At 49.2% G+C, this 19864-nt stretch overlaps 1 protein-coding gene across 1 annotated transcript in view; it reads right to left on the reverse strand.

The window, feature by feature from the left end:
- Nucleotides 1-3278: 3278 nt before the first annotated feature.
- Nucleotides 3279-19864, reverse strand: part of PTPRB (protein tyrosine phosphatase receptor type B) — a 91621-nt gene continuing 75035 nt past the window's right edge. Inside the window, exons 28-34 of the mRNA XM_054399579.1 lie at nucleotides 18921-18997; nucleotides 17979-18113; nucleotides 16811-16933; nucleotides 16496-16659; nucleotides 13622-13757; nucleotides 11184-11304; nucleotides 3279-9646 (exon numbers count right to left, since the gene is read on the reverse strand). Of these exons, the coding sequence (XP_054255554.1) occupies nucleotides 9624-9646; nucleotides 11184-11304; nucleotides 13622-13757; nucleotides 16496-16659; nucleotides 16811-16933; nucleotides 17979-18113; nucleotides 18921-18997 (779 nt within the window). The 3' untranslated portion in view covers nucleotides 3279-9623. The remainder of the gene's footprint in view (nucleotides 9647-11183; nucleotides 11305-13621; nucleotides 13758-16495; nucleotides 16660-16810; nucleotides 16934-17978; nucleotides 18114-18920; nucleotides 18998-19864) is intronic.

Raw genomic sequence — 19864 nt, forward strand, 5'->3', positions numbered from 1 at the left:
ATCATAGAAATAGAGGTAGATATAGAGATAGAGATAATAGAGATAGAGATAAATGTAGACTTAGATGATATAGATATAGGTATAAAAAATCATCTGGGAGCTGTCCTGTGAAACAGGCTTGCCAGGAGACACACATCCCAGGAGGGGCTCATTCAGCTCACTGATTTATCCTTGTGCTCCATCTTTTAGAGAGAACAGTGACTGTCCTTGAGCAATTGGTGAAGATTTGTAGGGTCAGAAATAATCTGATTTGGGGCTCCTTCTTTTCCTGAGAGTCTGCAGGTCTCAGGTGGCACCTGATGATCCAGTTGTGTGGCCTCACCACTGTGGGGAGAAGAGGAAAACTCTGCTTTTACCCTTGGTAAGAGGCTGCTGCTCCAGCTGCTCTCCACTATTGATCTGGCACATTAGGAGGCCTGGGTGCTTTATCCCCAAGGACAAGCAAAGGCATGGCATGCAGTTTGGCAGGGATTTTGGCACTGGGGCAGGGAAGCTCATGGACAAAAATGTCTCTGGCCCAGCCGCTGCAGCACTTGCCAGCGACACTCAGTGCCCAGCACTAGGCTGCTGCACGAGGCCATGGCTGCCATCCTCTTGGCAGTGCTCTTATGCTTCTGGCCTTTGAGTCTGGGGATGCAGGCACCTGGTGGAGCAGATTGTGGCCAGCCAGAGGGCCCCAGCAGGAGGGGAGGCAGAGCCAGAGAGTCTCTGCTATGCACTTCCAGTCACTCCCCTGTGCCATGCACCCATAGCTCAGCAAGGGCAGCATCAGCATGGAGAGGAACTTGGCAGCAGTGAGCCCCAGCTGGGCTTCCTTGTAGCTTCCTCTCTCTTTAGCCCCTGAAGCCATGTGCACCCATCTGGAGCATCTCTGGGGCTAGGACATGTTCCTGCCACCCTCTCCAGACAGGAATTTGGGTCAGGAGGGGTTGTGAGGGCAGCTTGGAGCTGGGCTTGGCAGGCACCCTCCCTGTGCTGATGGTGGGGACCCTGCCTGGGTCAGCGATAGCCCTCAGGGGGACTTCAGCCTCTTTTGGGGCCACCAGGACGTCTGCAACAGCAAAGCTGTAGATGCTAAGGTAATGTTTCACCTGGGCACTTAAAGATCTGAAGTCTGCAAAGAGCTTTGTCTTTTGGGACCTTGGCACCTCCATGCCTGCTCAGTGCTGCTAACTACTCAAAACCCTTGCAAGCTGGGACCATCTGCTTGTTGTGAAGAGGTTTCACATGATGCCAAGAACAGCATCTAACTTGGGTATAAAATCAGAGGGAACACTGGAAGAGGCTGCCCAGGGGGGTTGTGGAGTCTCCCTCTCTGGAGATATTCCAAACCTGCCTGGATGTGTTCCTGTGTGACCTGCTCTAGGTGCTCCTGCTCTGGCAGGGTGTTGGACTGGATGAGCTCTCAAGGTTCTTTCCAGCCCCTGCCACTCTGTGACCCTCTGATCAAACAGCCAGCTCATAAGTATGAAGCCCAGGTCAAAACCAGGTAAGTTAAAGACTTGATTCTGGCAGCATTTCAACAGGAACCAACCACTGTGGTTTTGCCAAACTAGAAGACACCCTGTGTGCTTCATGATCTTGAGGGTCTCTTCTGACCTCATTGATTCTAGGAAGAAATTCTTTCCCATGAGGGTGGTGAGACACTGGCAGAGGTTGCCCAGGGAGGTGGTGGAAGCCTCATCCCTGGAGCTTTTTGCAGCCAGGCTGGATGTGGCTGTGAGCAACCTGCTGTAGTGTGAGGTGTCCCTGCCCATGGCAGGGGGGTTGGAACTGGCTGATCCTTGAGGTCCTTTCCAGCCCTGACAATTCTGTGATTCTGTGTGAATTCTGTGTGATTCTGCTTCAGTTTCTTTGCAAACCTGTTTGTATTTCCTCTGACCTGCAGTGCTGCCCATGTTTCTCCCATGTGGAGGTATTAACTGTGCATTTTTAGTGCTCTTTTGGGTCTACCCTGGCTCCAGGACAGAGTACAGCTCAGAGGTAAGCTTTTACATCACAAAGAGAAAAACCTAACAGCTCCCTCAGCTTTCAGCACATACAAATAGCTCTGGTACAAAGCAGAGGCTAAGAAATCATTCTCACTTTAAAATAAACAGAATTAGCTTGTCCTAAAGAATTCTGATGACAAACAAGGCACAGCTGAGAGGCAGAGAGCTGGCAATAAGCACACTGCCACCAAGCAGCCTGAGCCCACAAGAATGCTAATGGGTTTTAAGCCTTGTGCAGAGCAGGAGGGAAAGAAATACATTTGTTAAAAAGCCTGGTTCAAGTCTACCCCAGGGGGTGGTAGGGAGTGAGGGAGCTCCAGCACAGCGTTAATTGCTACAACTGAGCCAGCAGTGAGCACTTGCAGCCCAGAGAGCCAACAGGAGCCTGGGCTGCAGCAAGAGAAGTGTGGCCAGCAGGGCCAGGGAGGGGATTCTGCTCAGACCACACCTGGAGCTCTGTGTCCAGTTCTGGAGCCTCTGTTACAAGAAGGATCTGGAGGTGCTGGAAGGTGTCCAGAGAAGGGCCACGAGGATGAGCAGAGGGCTGGAGCTGCTCTGCTATGAGGACAGACTGAGAGAGTTGGGATTGTTCAGTCTGGAGAAGAGAAGGCTCCCAGGAAACCTTTTTGTGGCCTTCCAGTATCTGAAGGGGGCTCCAAGAAAGCTGGGGAGAGACTTTTTAGGGTGTCAGGGAGTGATAGGACTGGGGGGAATGGAGCAAAACTAGAAATGGGAAAATTCAGATTGGATGTCAGGAAGAAATTCTTCCCCATGAGGGTGGTGAGACACTGGCAGAGGTTGCCCAGGGAGGTGGTGGAAGCCTCATCCCTGGAGGTTTTTGCAGCCAGGCTGGATGTGGCTCTGAGCAACCTACTGTAGTGTGAGGTGTCCCTGCCCACGGGAGGGGGGTTGGAACTGGCTGATCCTTGAGGTCCCTTCCAACCCTGACAATTCTGTGATTCTGCATCTGCCTGGTGAAATGCTTGAAACCCCTCCTGTGTAACCCAGGCAGTATTGGGGTTATTAAAGGAGGAAGGCAGAGAACTGGGGAGGCAGACGGAGCAAGAGAATCTTTCTGCATGGGCTCTAATCTGGCCAGAGGGGGAGACCAGAGTTCCCTTTCCCCCAACAGGCTTAAGGCTTCTGATGAATTTAATGTTCTCTGAAGACCATCTCACTTGAAATCAAACTCACTGATGACCTTTCCTCTGAGCAGCAGAACAACAAAATCTATAATGCAAAGGCAGGCAAACAGAAGACAAGGACAGGATTTATTTGTTTGGGGTTTTTTATAGGAATGTTTTATTCATGAACCATTTATAAAAATGTGTAAAATGCACTCAAATATATTTTGATTTGTTGACCACAGCTGAAAAATATAAAAATATACTTAATAAATGCATGATTTAAATGGACAATAGTAGCACTGTGCTCACCCAGTGTCTGTCAGGAACACAAAAATCTGATAGCTGCATAGCATCTGGACATGGAATATGTGCTGAAGATGTTTTGCAGACACTTTACTCCAGGCACTGACAAAGAATTTCTGTTTTTTTTTTTTTTCTTTTCCCTCTAATACACTGCCCTGCTGCAGAGCAGTATGGATTTAACTACTTGATATTACTTACAGTATTGCTTTAGCTTTCAAATAAACCAAGGAACAACCCAATGGCTGTGCAGAGGAATCTGCCAGCATCACTGACACCGTGTGTGTGCCCACAAAGCTGGCTAATTCAGCTAGTTCCCAGCCTCCACTCTTTCCTACCACTCTTAAAAACCCAAATCCAGTCTGAACCAGCTGCTGAGCTGTGAGGACCAGTTTGTTTTGGCCACAGTGATGCCACCAACAGGTCAGGAGCTTGGCTTCATCAGCCTGAGAGACACAGCTGAGGGCAGAGGGTTCACAGCTCAGCTGCCTGAGTGCCTGGGGGCACATTCATCTTCTGTTCAAAGCTGCAGCCTGGTAGGACTGCAGGTCCCAGAGCTCACAGCTCCAGAACCTGAATGCCTGTGGCAGGGCCCAGCAGGGGGGTGGTGGTCATTTTGTGCTGCATTTTATTCACACAAACTGCATGTCTGCAACATCATCATCACCATAAACATAAGCACCTCCCATGCCCCTCCTTGGCAGGGAAGCTGTGGCTGTGGCAGGCTGCACCTGTGACTGTCAGATGTGCCTCTCTGATCTGTGGCCCTGGGAGGAGATGCTAACATGGTGAATGTTCTCATCCCTCCAGCACCACAGGATGTTAGGGGTTGGAAGGGAGCTCTGGACATCTTTGAGTCCAGCCCCCCTGCCAGAGCAGGACCAGGCACACAGCACAGGTCAGACAGGAACACATCCAGACAGGGCTGGAAAGTCTCCAGAGAAGGAGGCTCCACAATCTCTCTAATTAACTCCTTAACTCCCAGGCTGAGGAGCACACCTCAGTTCCTTGTGTACTCCCTACCTGCCTAGGAGTTAACTTTTTATGCTTCCAAAGTAAAAATGTAAATAACCTACCCAGTATCTGAAGGTGGCTACAAGGAAGCTGGGGAGGGACTTTAGAGGGTGTCAGGGAGTCATAGGACTGGGGGGGGTGGAGCAAAAGTAGAAATGGGGAGATTCAGATTGGATGTTGGGAAAATGTTCTTTAATATTAGGGTGGTGGAACACTGGAAGAGGTTGCCCAGGGAGGTGGTGGAAGCCTCATCCCTGGAGGTTTTTGCAGCCAGGCTGGATGTGGCTGTGAGCAACCTGTTGTAGTGTGAGGTGTCCCTGCCCATGGCAGGAGGTTGGAACTGGATGATCCTTGAGGTCCCTTCCAGCCCTGACAATTCTGTGATTCTATACAACACATCATATAAACATAAATCACACACATTTCCTTCTCTCTATTCTACAACTGAAAGGCAGTTAGGAAATTCATAGCATATCATGGCATAAAATACTACTTCTGGCAATTTCAGGCAGGGCTATGAGCTGTACAAATAACTATAGCAGCAGAGGAAAAAAAATGTATAAAAGTTGCACTTCTATGACATCTTCACAGTATGTCTATTTCTCTCACCCACTTCTCTGTTTCCATTAGTAACAATAACAATAAAAAATATCATTTATCAACTCCAGCTACTTAAAATATATTTTTTTCCCTTTGGTTTTTTCTTTTTTTTTTCTTCCTACTGGATCCTGTCATTGTATTGCACAGATTAAGAGGAAAAAAATAAACACATTTATTACATTTTTTTTCATAATTAAATAGCTTTCATTAAAAAACAAAACAAAACAAACCCAAGACAATTCAATTAACCTAAAAGCCCAACCTTGCAAATGCTTCACCAGCAGAATGGTGTTCTTCAGGCAAGCATTCCAGGTGACTCTCATGGAAAGGACTCAGGTAGCTTGGTGGACAAAGGAGGCAGAGACTGGGCTCCAAGTGTGCAAATCTTAGCTTATGGATCAGCAACAACACTGCTTCATGGCATTATTATTGGGAAACATTGAGAAGGGAGCTCTGAACATCCTTCACAGACATTCAAAAGAGCAACACCCTCTTCAGCAGAGCCTTTTTCTTTCAGAGCTGTCTTCTTTCAGGCTCCTTCAAGTCCATCCTTGTTGCATTAACCATTTCCCATGAGTTGTATTGCTCAGCTTAGAGGCACAAGTTAAATATCAGACTGGTAAGTAGGTGTCTTACATCAACAAAATGCTACATAGATACTTTCATTTTTACTTATTCTCTGTGGTTTTACACTGGTTTTGGAGGAGCAGAACCAGACCAATAATGTGTACAGCCTCAGAGGTGACCTAGCTTGGCAGGGATGTGAGGCTGCTCAGGAGCACTGTGCCAGAGTGTTTCAGGTCACTGCTATGTTACCAAGTGCTGAGGAGGAGGAGGCCTGTGAACTATCCCCACTATTAGCTGAGAGAGAAAAAAAGATGCAAACAGCTGTCTGCTACAACATCATCCTCTTGGATGCAACTTGTGCAGACCAGGTGCTGAGGGGGGACCTGACAAACAATGTTGAAGAGCAAAGGAATGTGTGTCTGGCTGAGAACTACGAACAACATCCACAGGCAGTTGTGGAGTCTCCTCCTCTGGAGGCTTTCAAACCCCACCTGGATGTATCCTGGTGCAGACTCCGCTGGGTGATCCTGCTCTGGCAGGGACTCTGGACTGGATGATCTCTGAGATCCCCTTCAACCTCTCATGTTCTGTGATACTGTGATTCCATCAGGCTTTTGCCCTCACATCACTTACAACTGAGTGACCTCCATTTCCTCAGCATAACAAAAATACAGCCTGAAATAAATCATAGAGTATCTTTGGAACATCTTAAGATGCATGAGAGGAGCCCTGAAGAAACGACCTTGGGGGTGCTGGGGGATGAGAAGCTCAACAGGAGCCAGCAGTGAGCACTTGCAGCCCAGAGAGCCAACAGGAGCCTGGGCTGCAGCAAGAGAAGTGTGGCCAGCAGGGCCAAGGAGGGGATTCTCCCCCTCTGCTCCACTCTGCTGAGACCCCACCTGGAGCTCTGTGTCCAGTTCTGGAGCCTCTGTTACAAGAGGGATATGGAGGTGCTGGAATGTGTCCAGAGAAGGGCCATGAGGATGAGCAGAGGGCTGGAGCTGCTCTCCTATGAGGACAGACTGAGACAGTTGGGGTTGCTCAGTTTATAGAAGAGAAGGCTCTGAGGAGACCTTCTTGTGGCCTTCCAGTATCTGAAGGGGGCTCCAAGAAAGCTGGGGAGGGACTTTTTAGGGTGTCAGGGAGTGACACGACTGAGGGGAATGGATCCAAGCTGGAGGAGGGCAGATTGAGCTTAGACATTAGGAAGAAGTTGTTCCCCATGAGGGTGGTGAGACACTGGCACAGGTTGCCCAGGGAGGTGATGGAAGCCTCATCCCTGGAAGTTTTTGCAGCCAGGCTGGAGGTGGCTGTGAGCAACCTGCTGTAGTGTGAGGTGTCCCTGCCCATGGCAGGGGGGTTGGAAGTGGCTGATCCCTGAGGTCCCTTCCAACCCTGACAATTCTGTGCCTCTGATCTTCACAGTGTAACTGCACTGCTGGTAACTGACACTGGTGATCTCCAGCCCTCAGCCAGTGCTTGCAAAGAGAAGAGCCTAAATGCAGCACAGGTAATGCAATGGCAATCATCATCAGGCCCCAGCCTCAGCTGTTGTTAGCAGGGTCACTGATCCATCTGAAGCTGCCAGCCTTGTCTGTCCTTGCTTGCCAACCCAGAGTGTCCAGCAACAGAAACAGAGAAAAAAAGGGTCTAGAGGAGATGTTCTCTATGGCTTGGCTTCATGTTTTTTTTTCCTCTGTGAAAAGGCTTCTGCTGGTTCCCTTCCTCAGAGCCCACTAAGGGTGGTGAATCCTGAGGGGTTTTTGTGGGGCCAAAGAGGATGCATAGGAAAAATGAGCACTATTTTCATACAGAGGCACCTGAAAGGTTCACTAAGCTTGCATGTCCTGAGCAGCTGTGAAAGCTGCTATGGAAAGGGATTTCTGAGGCACAAGGGGATAGTTGGTCAAGAAAGGATGAGACTGCAGATGGAGCAGGAAGGGAGAGTGGCTGTCAGGCTCTTTCCTTCTCTCTACAAAGACCAGAGTGACCTGGATGTGCACAGTCCTGCTGGGTCTGCTTGGGAACAGTTTAAGAGAGCTGTGTCAGAGCTGCTTAGAACATTCCTTCAGCCATCATTAGGTTGATGTTCCTGCTCCCAAGGAGGGTGAAGCTCCACTAAACCATGGTGAAATCACATTAGTCTTGGCCCAGGGGACACAGCAGGTCCTCAGCTGGGTACTTGTGTATATTGGTTGGTTCTCCAGAGGCCTTCAGAAAGGTTTCTTTCTCTCACAAATAGGAGTGGAATTTTGGCATTTATCTTCAGCACCAGGCGAAGCTTTTTCTAGGTACAGTATGGGGAGATGTACAAAAGGAGAACTGTGGAGACCTTCCCTGGTTTTGTGATGGAGAAAAACTCTGTACTGCCCCCTCTCCGTTTGAAGAGCATTTTATAAGGAATAGCTGGACAGAGTGTTCAGTCCCTTGAACGAGAAATCTCTTTGTAGTGGAGAGAAAGATGTTCCTAATCCACTGAGCTGGGCAGGATAGCTGGTGAGAACTCTTCAGTTGTACTTCTTGCCCATCACTAAATGCTTGGAGTCATCTGATGATTAGCACAGCCTGGCCAGCCTAGGTATCACAGAAACACTCAAGTTGGAAAAGCCCCTCAGGATCACCCAGTCCAACCCAGAACCCTGCTCTACAAGGCTCACCCCTAAACCACAGCCCCAAGCACCACAGCCAAACCACCTTCACACACAGGTGTTACTGATGGGCCTTTCCCTGTTCCAGCTGTGCTTGTGGTGGGGACATCAGGCAACATCTGAATCATAGAATCACAGAATCAGCCAGGTTGGAAGAGACCTCCAAGATCACCAAGTCCAACTGATCACCTAACCCTACCTAATCAATCAGACCATGGCACTGAGTGCCTCATCCAGGCTTTGCTTAAACACCTCCAGGGACGTTGACTCCACCACAAACTGGGCAGCACATTCCCATGGCCAATCTCTCTTGCTGGGAAGAACTTCTTTCTAAGATCAAGCCTAAACTTCCCCCTGCACAGCTTGAGACTGTGTCCTCTTGTTCTGGTGCTGCTTGCCTGGGAGAAGAGCCCAACCCCCACCTGGCTACAACCTCCCTTCAGGTAGCTGTAGACAGCAATGAGGTCTGCCCTGAGCCTCCTCTTCTCCAGGCTAAGCACCCCCAGCTCCCTCAGCCTCTCCTCACAGGGCTGTGCTCCAGACCCCACAGCTTGCTCATTCTGATTATCCACATGTGAAAAGGCACAGGCACAGGTTGTGGTCTGACTCTGCTCTCTTAAACCAGTGTAAAGAACTCAGAGTATGAGCTGCCTCCCCCCCAGAGTGTGTGGTGGGGATAGGTCTTGCTAGACTTCACAGCAGTGTTTGTTGGTTGATATTTTTCTCCTATGTCAGACTGAAACAGCTGCTTCCAGTGAGGGTGGATGCAGGTTTGGTGAGTTCTGTGGAAGGGATGCCATGGTGGGGAGGGGTTAGACCCATTTTCATCAGACCAAAACCAGTTCAGTTTGGAGTGTAGAGTAGCATTGTGATTTCTAGACAGGACTTCTGTTCCCTTGCTTATTAGTAGCTTATTTCATCTCACAAAGAGTGAACCAGTTCAAGAAAAGAAAGAGGTTTTCCTCATAGGATTTGTGTTACCTGCCAGTGCTGCCTTAAACACAGCAGTCCTGTTAGCCATACAACTGAAAATAGTTTAGAACAGTCCATAAAAACTATGATAAGAAAAAAAAAGTATTATTGGAAGCCTCATATTAATATAAACAATATAGAAAAAAAATCCATATTTACATAATGCCAAAATACAATTATATACATTAATATCCATTACCACTTAAATTAGATATCTCCTTAAAAAAAAAAGAAATAATCACCAGACCAATAAATTATAGAACAGTCTCAAGAGGAAGGTCTGGCACCTTTCTAGTGCATGAAATACATACATAAAAAAAAAACCCCAAAACAACCCAAAACCCAACTCAGACCTACCCCCAGGTTAACAGATGTGGTCACAAAAGCAGATGTCTGCAGCATTCTTAGTGCCTTGCATAAACAGCATCTGGAAACAAGGAAAACTGAGATTAGGGACCACTAAACCACAGCAGGTGGCTTCTGGCTCAGCTCTGCCAGCTGACTGCAAAGCTCTGCCCCAGGTGGCTGCGTGGTAGGCAGCAGTGCTGCTTGCTGACTTGGTGTGACAGTGTGGCACTTCGAGGCTGATGCCTAGGAAAATTTCCCACAGATTGTGGGCAGGATGTGAAATAAATCACCACTGGATGTAAAAGGAAAAATGATGCTAAGGTCTAACTAATGCCATGGGGCTGATAATTAACATAAGGTTAGCTGTATAAAGTAACTCTTGCTCTTTCTCAGCTCTTTCCTCTAGCTGGGTGGCTTTTGCTTGGCTGTTGCTGACCTTGGCTAAGGACCAACAGCTACCCTCTGCTCTTCTCTATTCCCTTGTACAGGGTGGGGGGAAGGGAGCAGAGAGAAGGAAGCTGTTTGGAACCTCTGGTTTTGTCTGGGGGGGGGTTCTTAAGTTGTTTATCAATTGTAAATACATGGAAATATTGTGTGTTTTGTACATATTCATTGCATTCCATACTCCCAGGTGGTAGTTTTGCTTGTAAACAGAGCTTCATTTGCTTCCACCTGAGCTGGGCTGGCAATTTTATTTTGGGGGGGGTGATCTCAACCCATCACAGACAGCTGAAGAGCAGGTCCCACTTCTGCTTCTGCTAGCACTCCCAAGATGTGGAACCCTGGTTTATTTCAGTCCTTGGCCTCTTCCAAGCTCAATCTGACAGCTCTGATTTCTATGGGCTAGATCAAGGAAATTGTTTTGATCTCTCATCACATAATCTCAATTCCTAATGTCCAAATGCAAGGAGGTGCTGAGTTCCTGCTGTCAGACCCTGAAAACTACAGCCCTTGGGAATCAGCACACAGGCAACCTCTGCTTACAGCTCCTCCAGACTGGTCCTCTGGCCATCAGACAGGAGGTGAAAGGCAGTGCCAGTGCCAGGTTTGCTACTGCTGCAATTCTTATTATAGCTAATGGACAGCAGACAGGCCAGGAAAAACAGCCTGGTGAGCTGGAGAGCACAGCCTCAGACACATGTACTACCCACTCCAGGCAGATGGGAAGTCTCCTAAGGCAGCCTCTAAGGATCAACAGCAAATGAAGGTGGTTCAGGACACAACCAGAAGAGCCCAGGGGGCCCAGTCAGCAGCCTCAGTGTGCTTGGAAGTGGATAGTGTAAGCACTGGTCAGGTGAAGGAGGAAGCTAGAATCACAACAGGGAGGAGGTTCAGTTCCCCAACAGCACAGCAATCATGACATGGAAGAAGAGGGACAGCAGGAAGGTAAAGTAGGAGTAGGAAGAGATATTATCATGGCTACTAATGGAGAAAATAAAGATGCAATGCCAAGAGTGACAAGAGCAGAGGAGTGAAGAAATGAAGGTGCAGGAAAAAGGACAAACATTGATGATAAGGGACAGTGCATTTTGCCCTCCCCTCACCCTTCCCCAATTACACTGTCAATGAGCAACAACAATTAGAAGCTTTTCAGAAGGGGATAAACTTGCACCCACCTCTGTGATAGTCTGGATTCACATTTTCATAGATGGGAAACAAGGGATTTTCCTGCTCACTGCGGAGTGTCCTGGCTCTCAAGACGTCCCTCACACACTGGTGCAGATACACATACTGACACTGCAAAAGAGTCCTCCTTCAGGTCACTCTGCAAATGCTGTCACTGACTTTCTGTACTGTGAAAAACCACTGCAGGCTAACTGCCTGACACAAGACCCAGCCTGGGGTTAAGAAGGAAAATATACTTCTAGGATTAGTCTCCTTGTGCCAGGAGTAAGGAAGGAAGCTTTTGTGAGCTCCTGGTTTTGGAAATGCTGCTAATGAAACATAAATGGACATCACGTGTTTCATTCACAGTCACAGGCTCCCAGGATCTTAGGGGTTGGAAGGGACCTCTGGAGATCTTCCAGTCCAACCCCCCTGCCAGAGCAGGACCAGAGAATCCAGCACAGGTCACACAGGAACACATCCAGACAGGACTGGAAAGTCTCCAGAGAAGGAGACTCCACAACCTCTCTGGGTAGCCTGCTCCAGGCCTCTGTCACCCTCACTGCAAAGAAGTTTCTCCTCATGTTGAGCTGAAACCTTCGCAGTCCAAGTTTGTCTCCATTGTTCCTTGGCTTATTTCCTGTGCACCACCCAAAAGAGCCTGGCCCCCTCCACTTGCCCCCCACCTTAGTTGTCTATAAACCTGATGCCAAATCCTGGCTTTTCAGGTAGTTGCCTCTCTTTTTCCAACTAGGGAAAAAGCCACCCTCTGTTCTGAGATGTTCTTCTGTCTTTGCTGACTATGGCTGATGGGAAGGTAGGTGGTGAGAGGGATCTGTCTCTGAGGATGCCCAGACCAGGCTGGGAATGTCTCCCCTCCAACAGCAGGTCTTACGTGATTAATCCAGCTTCAGGAAATCTCATTTGCAATCCCAGCTGAGCCTCTCTTTACACAATCACATAATGTTAGGGGTTGGAAGGGACCTCAAAAGCTCATCCAGTCCAACCCCCTGCCAGAGCAGGAGCACCTATACCCACATGTGGCATTTACAGCTAGCAGGAAGCACTGTCACTGAGATTTTTGTTTCCAAATGGCCACAAAGAGCTCCATTAGCAATGTGCTAGAGGCAGACACACCAAACTCCTTCTGATTCCTCTATTAACAATTGACAGGGAGAATGCAAAGACTGCCTCCACAACTCACCTCTGGCAAACCAGCTTCTAAGTGTTTAGCTGCTATTAGCCTGATGTGATTTTCTTGCAGTTTTAAAAGCACAGGAAGAAATCCCCAACATTTTCTGCACCTCCAGTATACATGGCCTTGCTTTTTGCTTCCCAGTGCCATTAATGGAATTGGCAGAGCAGCTCAATAAAAAAAATGAACTCCAAAGCCACAAGGTCACAATGCTTAGAGCTTTAAAATTATGTGCATCTCATTTTCTCTGCTCTTCATTCCTTCTCCTTACTATGTTAACCTCTCTGCCTGGTTTAGGATTGTCTTCCAAGCCCATCCCTGAAGGACCTACCTCTACTCAAAGCTCTGGACACTGCACTAACACAATAATGTGCTGTTAATCACCTGCTGCATAACAGTGCCTGGGGTGATTGTGGGGCAATCCCAGTAAAAGAAAACTTTGGGAAGCACAGCTACTTATTATGGTTTGGACTGGCTGTAGGACGTGCTGTTGTGGCCAAGAAAGCCAATGGGATCCTGGGGGGCATTCAGAAGAGTGTGTCCAGCAGAGCCAGGGAGGTTCTCCTCCCCTCCACTCTGCTCTGGTAAGGCCTCATCAGGAATATTGCATCCAATTCTGGGCTCCCCAGTTCAGAAGGGACAGGGATCTGCTGGAGAGAGTCCAAGGGAGGGCTCCAAGGATGCTGAAGGGACTGGAGCCCTGCCTGGGGAGGAGAGGCTGAGAGCCCTGGGGCTGTTTAGTGTGGAGAGGAAAAGGCTGAGAGGGGATCTGATCAATGTCTATCAATAGCTGAGGGCTGGGGGGCAAGAGGGAGGGGACAGCCTCTGCTCAGTTGCACCCTGGGACAGGACAAGGGGCAATGGATATAAACTGCAGCACAGGAGGTTCCACCTCAACATGAGGAGAAACTTCTTGACTGTAAGGGTCCCAGAGCCCTGGAACAGGCTGCCCAGAGAGGTTGTGGAGTCTCCTTCTCTGGAGCCTTTCCAGCCCTGTCTGGATGTGTTCCTGTGTGCCCTGTGCTGGATTCTCTGGTCCTGCTGTGGCAGGGGAGTTGGACTGGAAGATCTCCAGAGGTCCCTTCCAACCCCTAACATCCTGTAAGCCTGTTAATTCTCAACAGAGCTAAAATATAGCCAGCTAGCATTCCACAGTGGACTAACTGCAAAATGCTTTGAAAGCCTTTAGGCTCAGAGATTGACTGCTCCATCCTGCAGCTGGTGCTGCTGTGTTGTAGGCTCTCCACGACTCACCTCTGTCTGCACCATGTGGACCCTGTGAAGCCTGAGGTCATGCACTGCTGCATAGATGTCAACAGTGTCCTGGGAGTCCAGCTGCTGCAGGAGGCGGTCCAGGGCAATGAACGTGCCAGTCCTGCCAACACCAGCACTGCAAAAGAAACAACGCAGGAGACCTTCAAGGAGAGGCATCAAAGCATTCACAGCCTACATGGGATGCTTTGGTAAGGTTCAGATTTCCAGGGTGAGAAGCACATAGTTCAGATGGCATCTCTGGGACTTTATAAACACTTTATAGTGGCTAATGGCATCCTGGCCTGGATCAGGAATGGTGTGGCCAGCAGGAGCAGGGAAGTCATTCTGCCCTCTGCTCAGCACTGGTTAGGTCACACCTTGAGTCCTGTGTCCAATTCTGGACCCCTCAGTTCAAGAAAGATGTTGAGATGCTGGAAGGTGTCCAGAGAAGGGCAGCAAGGCTGGGGAGGGGCCTGGAGCACAGCCCTGTGAGGAGAGGCTGAGGGAGCTGGAGGTGTTTAGCCTGGAGAAGAGGAGGCTCAGGGCAGACCTCATTGCTGTCTACAACTACCTGAAGGGAGGTTGTAGCCAGGTGGGGGTTGGTCTTTTCTCCCAGGCAAGCAACAGCAGAACAAGAGGACACAGTCTCAAGCTGTGCCAGGGGAGGTTTGGGCTGGATGTGAGGAAGAAATTCTTCCCAGCAAGAGAGATTGGCCATTGGAATGTGCTGCCCAGGGAGGTGGTGGAGTCACCATCCCTAGAAGTGTTCAAAAACAGCTTTGATGAGGCACTTAGTGCCATGGTTTAGTTGATGAGATGGTGTTGGATTATAGGTTGGACTTGATGATCTTCAAGGTCTTTTCCAACCTGGTTAATTCTGTGACCCTGTGTGACTCTGTGATAGTGTATTGTATAGGAAGGAGGAAAGGATAGTGGCAGGGGAGGTTTAGGCTCGAGGTAAGGAGAAAGTTCTTCATGGAGAGAGTTGATAGCCACTGGAATGTGCTCCCAGGGAGGTGGTGGAGTCACCATCCCTGGAGGTGTTCAAGAGGGGATTGGATGTGGCACTTGGTGACATGGTTTAGTAGTCATGAGGTCTTGGGTGACAGGTTGGACTCGATGATCCTTGAGGTCTTTTCCAACCTTACTGGTTCTGTGATTCTGTGAGAGCAGAGGCATGTCTGCTGCTGCCTGAACTGCTTTCTGCATTGGATTAAGTCAGGCATCAAGATGCACCTAGAGATTCTCTCCAGGGATGAGTCAGTTTTTTGTAGCTGTGTGTAATGTGCACTGTGAGGCAGCCCTACAGCTGCCAGAGATGGCACCACAGCACAAGTACATTAGAAGGCAGTAGCAAAAGGGAGTCTCAGTAAGAATGGGGGAAAGGATGGACCTGCTAAGCTAGTCTCAAGATCCATATGCAGGCAGATTCAGCCTGGCTGTCTCTTACCTTTGCAGAACACCCTTTTGTGGTTCAGATGTCAGGCCACAAAAGCAGCACACAGGCAATTTAAGAAGGCAAAATCTCACAAGCAAAAGCAGCTGCTGACACCTTTAGTGCACTTCCGTGGTCCCACAGAGGTAAGAGACAATTCCCTGAGAATTGTTTTCAGTCCATTTCCAGGGTGAAGTTGTGCATGTGCCTCTGGAACAATGCTCTGATGTTCCTGGAGGCTTAACCCCAGGAGGGACTAGGATAGATTGGATCCATGGCCAACACTGATGGGATGAGATTCAACAAGGCCAAGTGTCAGGTTCTGCACTTAGGTCACAACAACCCCAAGCTATGCTACAGGCTTGGGGCAGTGTGGCTGGAAAGCTGCTGGCAGAAAGGGACCTAGGGTTGCTAATGGACAAGCAGCTGAAGAGGAGCCAGCAGTGTGCCCAGGTGGCCAAGAAAGCCAAAGGCATCCTGGCTGGGATCAGCAATGCTGTGTCCAGCAGGAGCAGGGAGGGGATTGTCCTCTGGGACTCAGCTCTGCTCAGACCACACCTGGAGTGTTGTGTCCAGTTTGGGGCACCTCAATCCAAGAGAGATGTGGAGGTGCTGGAGCCAGGGCAGAGGAGGGCAAGGAAGCTGGGAAGGGCCTGGAGAATAAATCTGATGAAGAGAGACTGAAGGAGCTGGGGATGGTTAGTGTGAAAGAGAGGAGGCTGAGGGGAGACCTCCTGGCTCTCTACAACTCCCTGAAAGGAGGTTGTGGAGAGGTTGGTGCTGGTCTCTTCTCCCAGGTCATTAGTGATAGAAGAAGAGGGAATGGCCTCAAGGTGCCACTGGGTAGCTTTAGACTGGACAGTAGGAAACATTTTTTGAGGACAAGAGTGGTGAGGGACTGGAATGTGGTGGTGGAGTCCCCAAGCCTGGCTGTGTTTGAAGGTGGTTTGGCTGTGGTGCTTGGGGCTGTGGTTTAGGGGTGAGCCTTGTAGAGTAGGGTTCTGGGTTGGCCTTGGTGCTCCTGAGGGGCTTTTCCAACCTGAATGTTTCTGTGATTCTGGCAATTCCTAACCACTTGGTGTTTGGATGGTGAGTTCAAATACAGCCTGTGTCTTTCATTCTGCCTTTCTTCTCCTGTTTCCCTTCTCTCATTCCTATTAAATGGTAACCCAGCTTAATGAATACCTCAGCCACAGCCATCTATAAGACCCTTCCCACCCCTACATCCTGAGGTCCTGTAATATTTTGCAAAGAAGATTCAGAGGTTTGGCACAATTGTTATGCCAAACTATGATTCACTGATCTTCATTCTTCATCACTTTGACTGCTATCTCTTGGGTCCTGTGGCTGCCCAAAGCCTAAGGGGAATGAACACCTGGGATCTTCCCAAGGGCATGCACAGAGGATCTGTGCCACTGATCTTCAGCTGCTGTGCATACCTGCAGTGCACTATAGTTGGTCCTGTGTCTGGGGTCCTGTTGATATAGTCCCTTACAGTTCTGACAAACTGGATCAGGGACTGGGTGGTCTCTGGCACACCATGGTCTGGCCAGACAGTGTAGTGGAAGTGCCGAATGAGCCTCACGGAGTCAAGCTGCTCTTCCTGTGGGAACACCAAAGGGTGGGTCAGCAGAACAAATGAGGGAGGAGAGGCACAGCACAGTCATCTTCAGAGCAGCTGCCACCCCAGCAGAACTCTTGGTAATTTAGCCTTGCCACTGAATACCAATCAAAGGAAGAGAGCACAAACGTACACTGCAGATTTTAAACTCTCGTATTGTCCACTCCGGCAGCACCGACTCAGACAGCATCTCCACGATCAGGTCTCCATAGTACAGGGAATCCTGGTCAAGGGGCCAGTAGTGGTCACACTTCACCTGCAGGGACACAGGACAAGACAGACTCAGTGTCAGTAGCAGCTGTAAGTAAAGCCTCCGTCCAGCCATGGCAGAAGCAGACCTCAGACCTCTGGTTTGTGGCGGTTTCAGGCTGATGCCTCGGAAATCTTCCACAGATCTTGAGTGAAAAGTGGTAGAATGTAAATAAATGACCATTGGATAGAAAAGAAAATGAATTATAACCACAGAATCACAGAATCAACCAGGTGGGAAAAGGCCTCAGAGATCATCAAGTCCAACCTATTACCTAATACCTAACAACCTCCTGACAACTAAACCCTGGCTCCAAGTGCCACATCCAAGCTTTTTCTGAACACCTCCAGGGATGGTGACTCCACCACCTCCCTGGGCAGCACATTCCCATGGCCAATTACTCTTTCTATGAAGAACTTTCTCCTCACATCCAGCCTAAACTTCCCCTGGCACAGCTTGAGACTGTGTCCTCTTGTTCTGATGCTGGTTGCCTGGGAGAAAAGACCAATCCCCACCTGGCTACAACCTTCCTGCAGGCAGTTGTAGACAGCAATAAGGTCTCCCCTGAGAGCCCTGGGGCTGGTTAGTGTGGAGAGGAGAAGACTGAGAGGGGATCTGATCAATGTCTATCAATAGCTGAGGGCTGGGGGTCAGGAAGGAAGGGACAGGGACAGCCTCTGCTCACTTGTGCCCTGGGATAGGACAAGGGGTAATGGATGGAAACTGCAGCACAGGAGGTTCCACCTCAACGTGAGGAGGAACTTCTTGACTGTGAGGCTCCCAGAGCCCTGGAACAGGCTGCCCAGAGAGGTTGTGGAGTCTCCTTCTCTGGAGCCTTTCCAGCCCTGTCTGGATGTGTTCCTGTGTGCCCTGTGCTGGATTCTCTGGTCCTGCTCTGGCAGGGGGTTTGGACTGGAAGATCTCCAGAGGTCCCTTCCAACCCCTAACATCCTGGGAGCCTGTGATCTCCATGACTTTGGCCTTTGGTATAAATGTAATGCAAATACTAAGCATAAACAGTCATTAATAATAAGGCAGAGTCACTTCTTACCCTGCCCTTCTCCACACACTGGGTTACCATGACAACATTATGGACATTTTGCTCCCATGCCATCTTCCAGAACTCATCTTTGGTGCCAGGCAAAGGGCCCTGAGTCGCAATGTATTCCCTGCGGAAATTATTGCCCTGCAAGAAAAGAGAACTCAATTAGGTTCCAGAAAAACATCTTCCAAGCAACTGAAAGAGCCATGGGGTTGCAGCCAGGGCTCTGCAGCAACAATGCCCTTGCTGGGACAAGAGCTTTGAGAGCTAAGTTGGTGCCTTGGACCTGGAAGCAGCAGGCTGGTTGGAGCAAGGAGGAGGAAGAGGCTGCAGCTGTGTCTCTCAATACTGTTCCCATTGTGGCAGCCAAAGCTTTTCATTGTTCCATTGTGTCCCACACAGCCTCAAGCAACTTGGGAGCTACTAGGGTGTTGGGGGTTTTTGTTTTGTTTTATTTACTGTTTAAAAAAAAACTAGCTGAGTTTTAGCTTGCAAAGTGGATTGCTAAGGCCACTGCTACTACCAGTCCCAACTCTCTGGCAAAGGGCATGATTCTAATCCCAGCCACTTTCACTGCCCTGCAAGGTGCCAACACTGTCAGGATGAACTCCAGCTCCATGATAAGGATGCCACCTGCAGTGATAGCTACAGTTGTTGTGGACACTGTATAAAGCCAGTGACCTTTAAAACTGTGTCCTTGGCCAGTTAGACCTCTGATCTTACATAACTACAGCAATCCAAGACAGTGTCCTTAAGTGCTGGGTAAATCACTCACACTTCACTCACTGGCAGTCAGGCACAGCCTTTCAACACACCCACAAAAGGAGTTCTAAGACTTTTAGCTCAAGTGAATAAATGAAGGGGCAGTGGAGCCTTAATCATCCAGCTTTAGATGAAGGACAAATTGCCACCCCAGCCAGGACTTTAAAATACCATCCCTGAGTCACTTACTGGTATGTAGCTTGCATTAATGTAGTCTGAGCAAGGGTCATCATCCACATTGGAAAGCTTCACTCTTGATGTATCATCTAGAAAGAAATTGATTACAAGAGGTTTATGGCTAGGTCTTGATTTTCAGTGCCTCTCCCCTTTACAGGAAAGCATTTGCTAAAGGGCTGGCAGCACTACCACAAGGATTTTACATGGAGGGCTAAATTAGATGGCTAACAGTTTAGGTTTGTACTACCTCTTCCATCTGCAAGTGCTGGGGAGTCTTCCAAAGGATATGGATAGGTGAGGAGAAAACACTGAATAGTCCAAAGTTCCTCTGCTCAGTTGCAAAGGAGTTCTTACACCAGCAAGAGTCCCAACAGCATCCTGCTTTGATCCTGCCAGCAGGAAGAGCAGTGGTGCTTCCATGGTCTGCAGAGATTACAAGCTAACATGTGCAGCAAGAAAAGTGTGCAGCAAGGAAAGTGTGGCCAGCAGGGCTGGGGAGGTTCTGCTGCCCCTCTACTCTGCCCTGTGAGACCACAGCTGCAATCCTGTGTCCAGTTTGGGGCTCCCCAGTTGAAGAGAGACAGAGACCTGCTGGAGAGAGTCCAAGGGAGAGGCAGGAGGATGCTTAGGGGACTTGAGCATCTCCCCTGTGAAGAGAGACTGAGAGCCCTGGGGCTGTTTAGTGTGGAGAGGAGAAGGCTGAGAAGGGATCTGATCAATGTCTCTCAATAGCTGAGGGGTGGGGGTCAGGAGGAGGGGGCCAAGCTCTTCTCAGTGGTTCAGAGTGATAGGACAAGACCAATGGAGACAAACTTGAACAGAGAAGGTTTCAGCTCAACATGAGGAGAAAATTCTTTTGAGTGAGGGTGACAGAGGCCTGGAGCAGGCTGCCCAGAGAGGTTGTGGAGTCTCCTTCTCTGGAGACTTTCCAACCCCACCTGGATGCATTCCTGTGT

Source organism: Indicator indicator, chromosome 3 (assembly GCF_027791375.1).
Source record: "Indicator indicator isolate 239-I01 chromosome 3, UM_Iind_1.1, whole genome shotgun sequence".
Lineage (NCBI taxonomy): Eukaryota > Metazoa > Chordata > Aves > Piciformes > Indicatoridae > Indicator > Indicator indicator.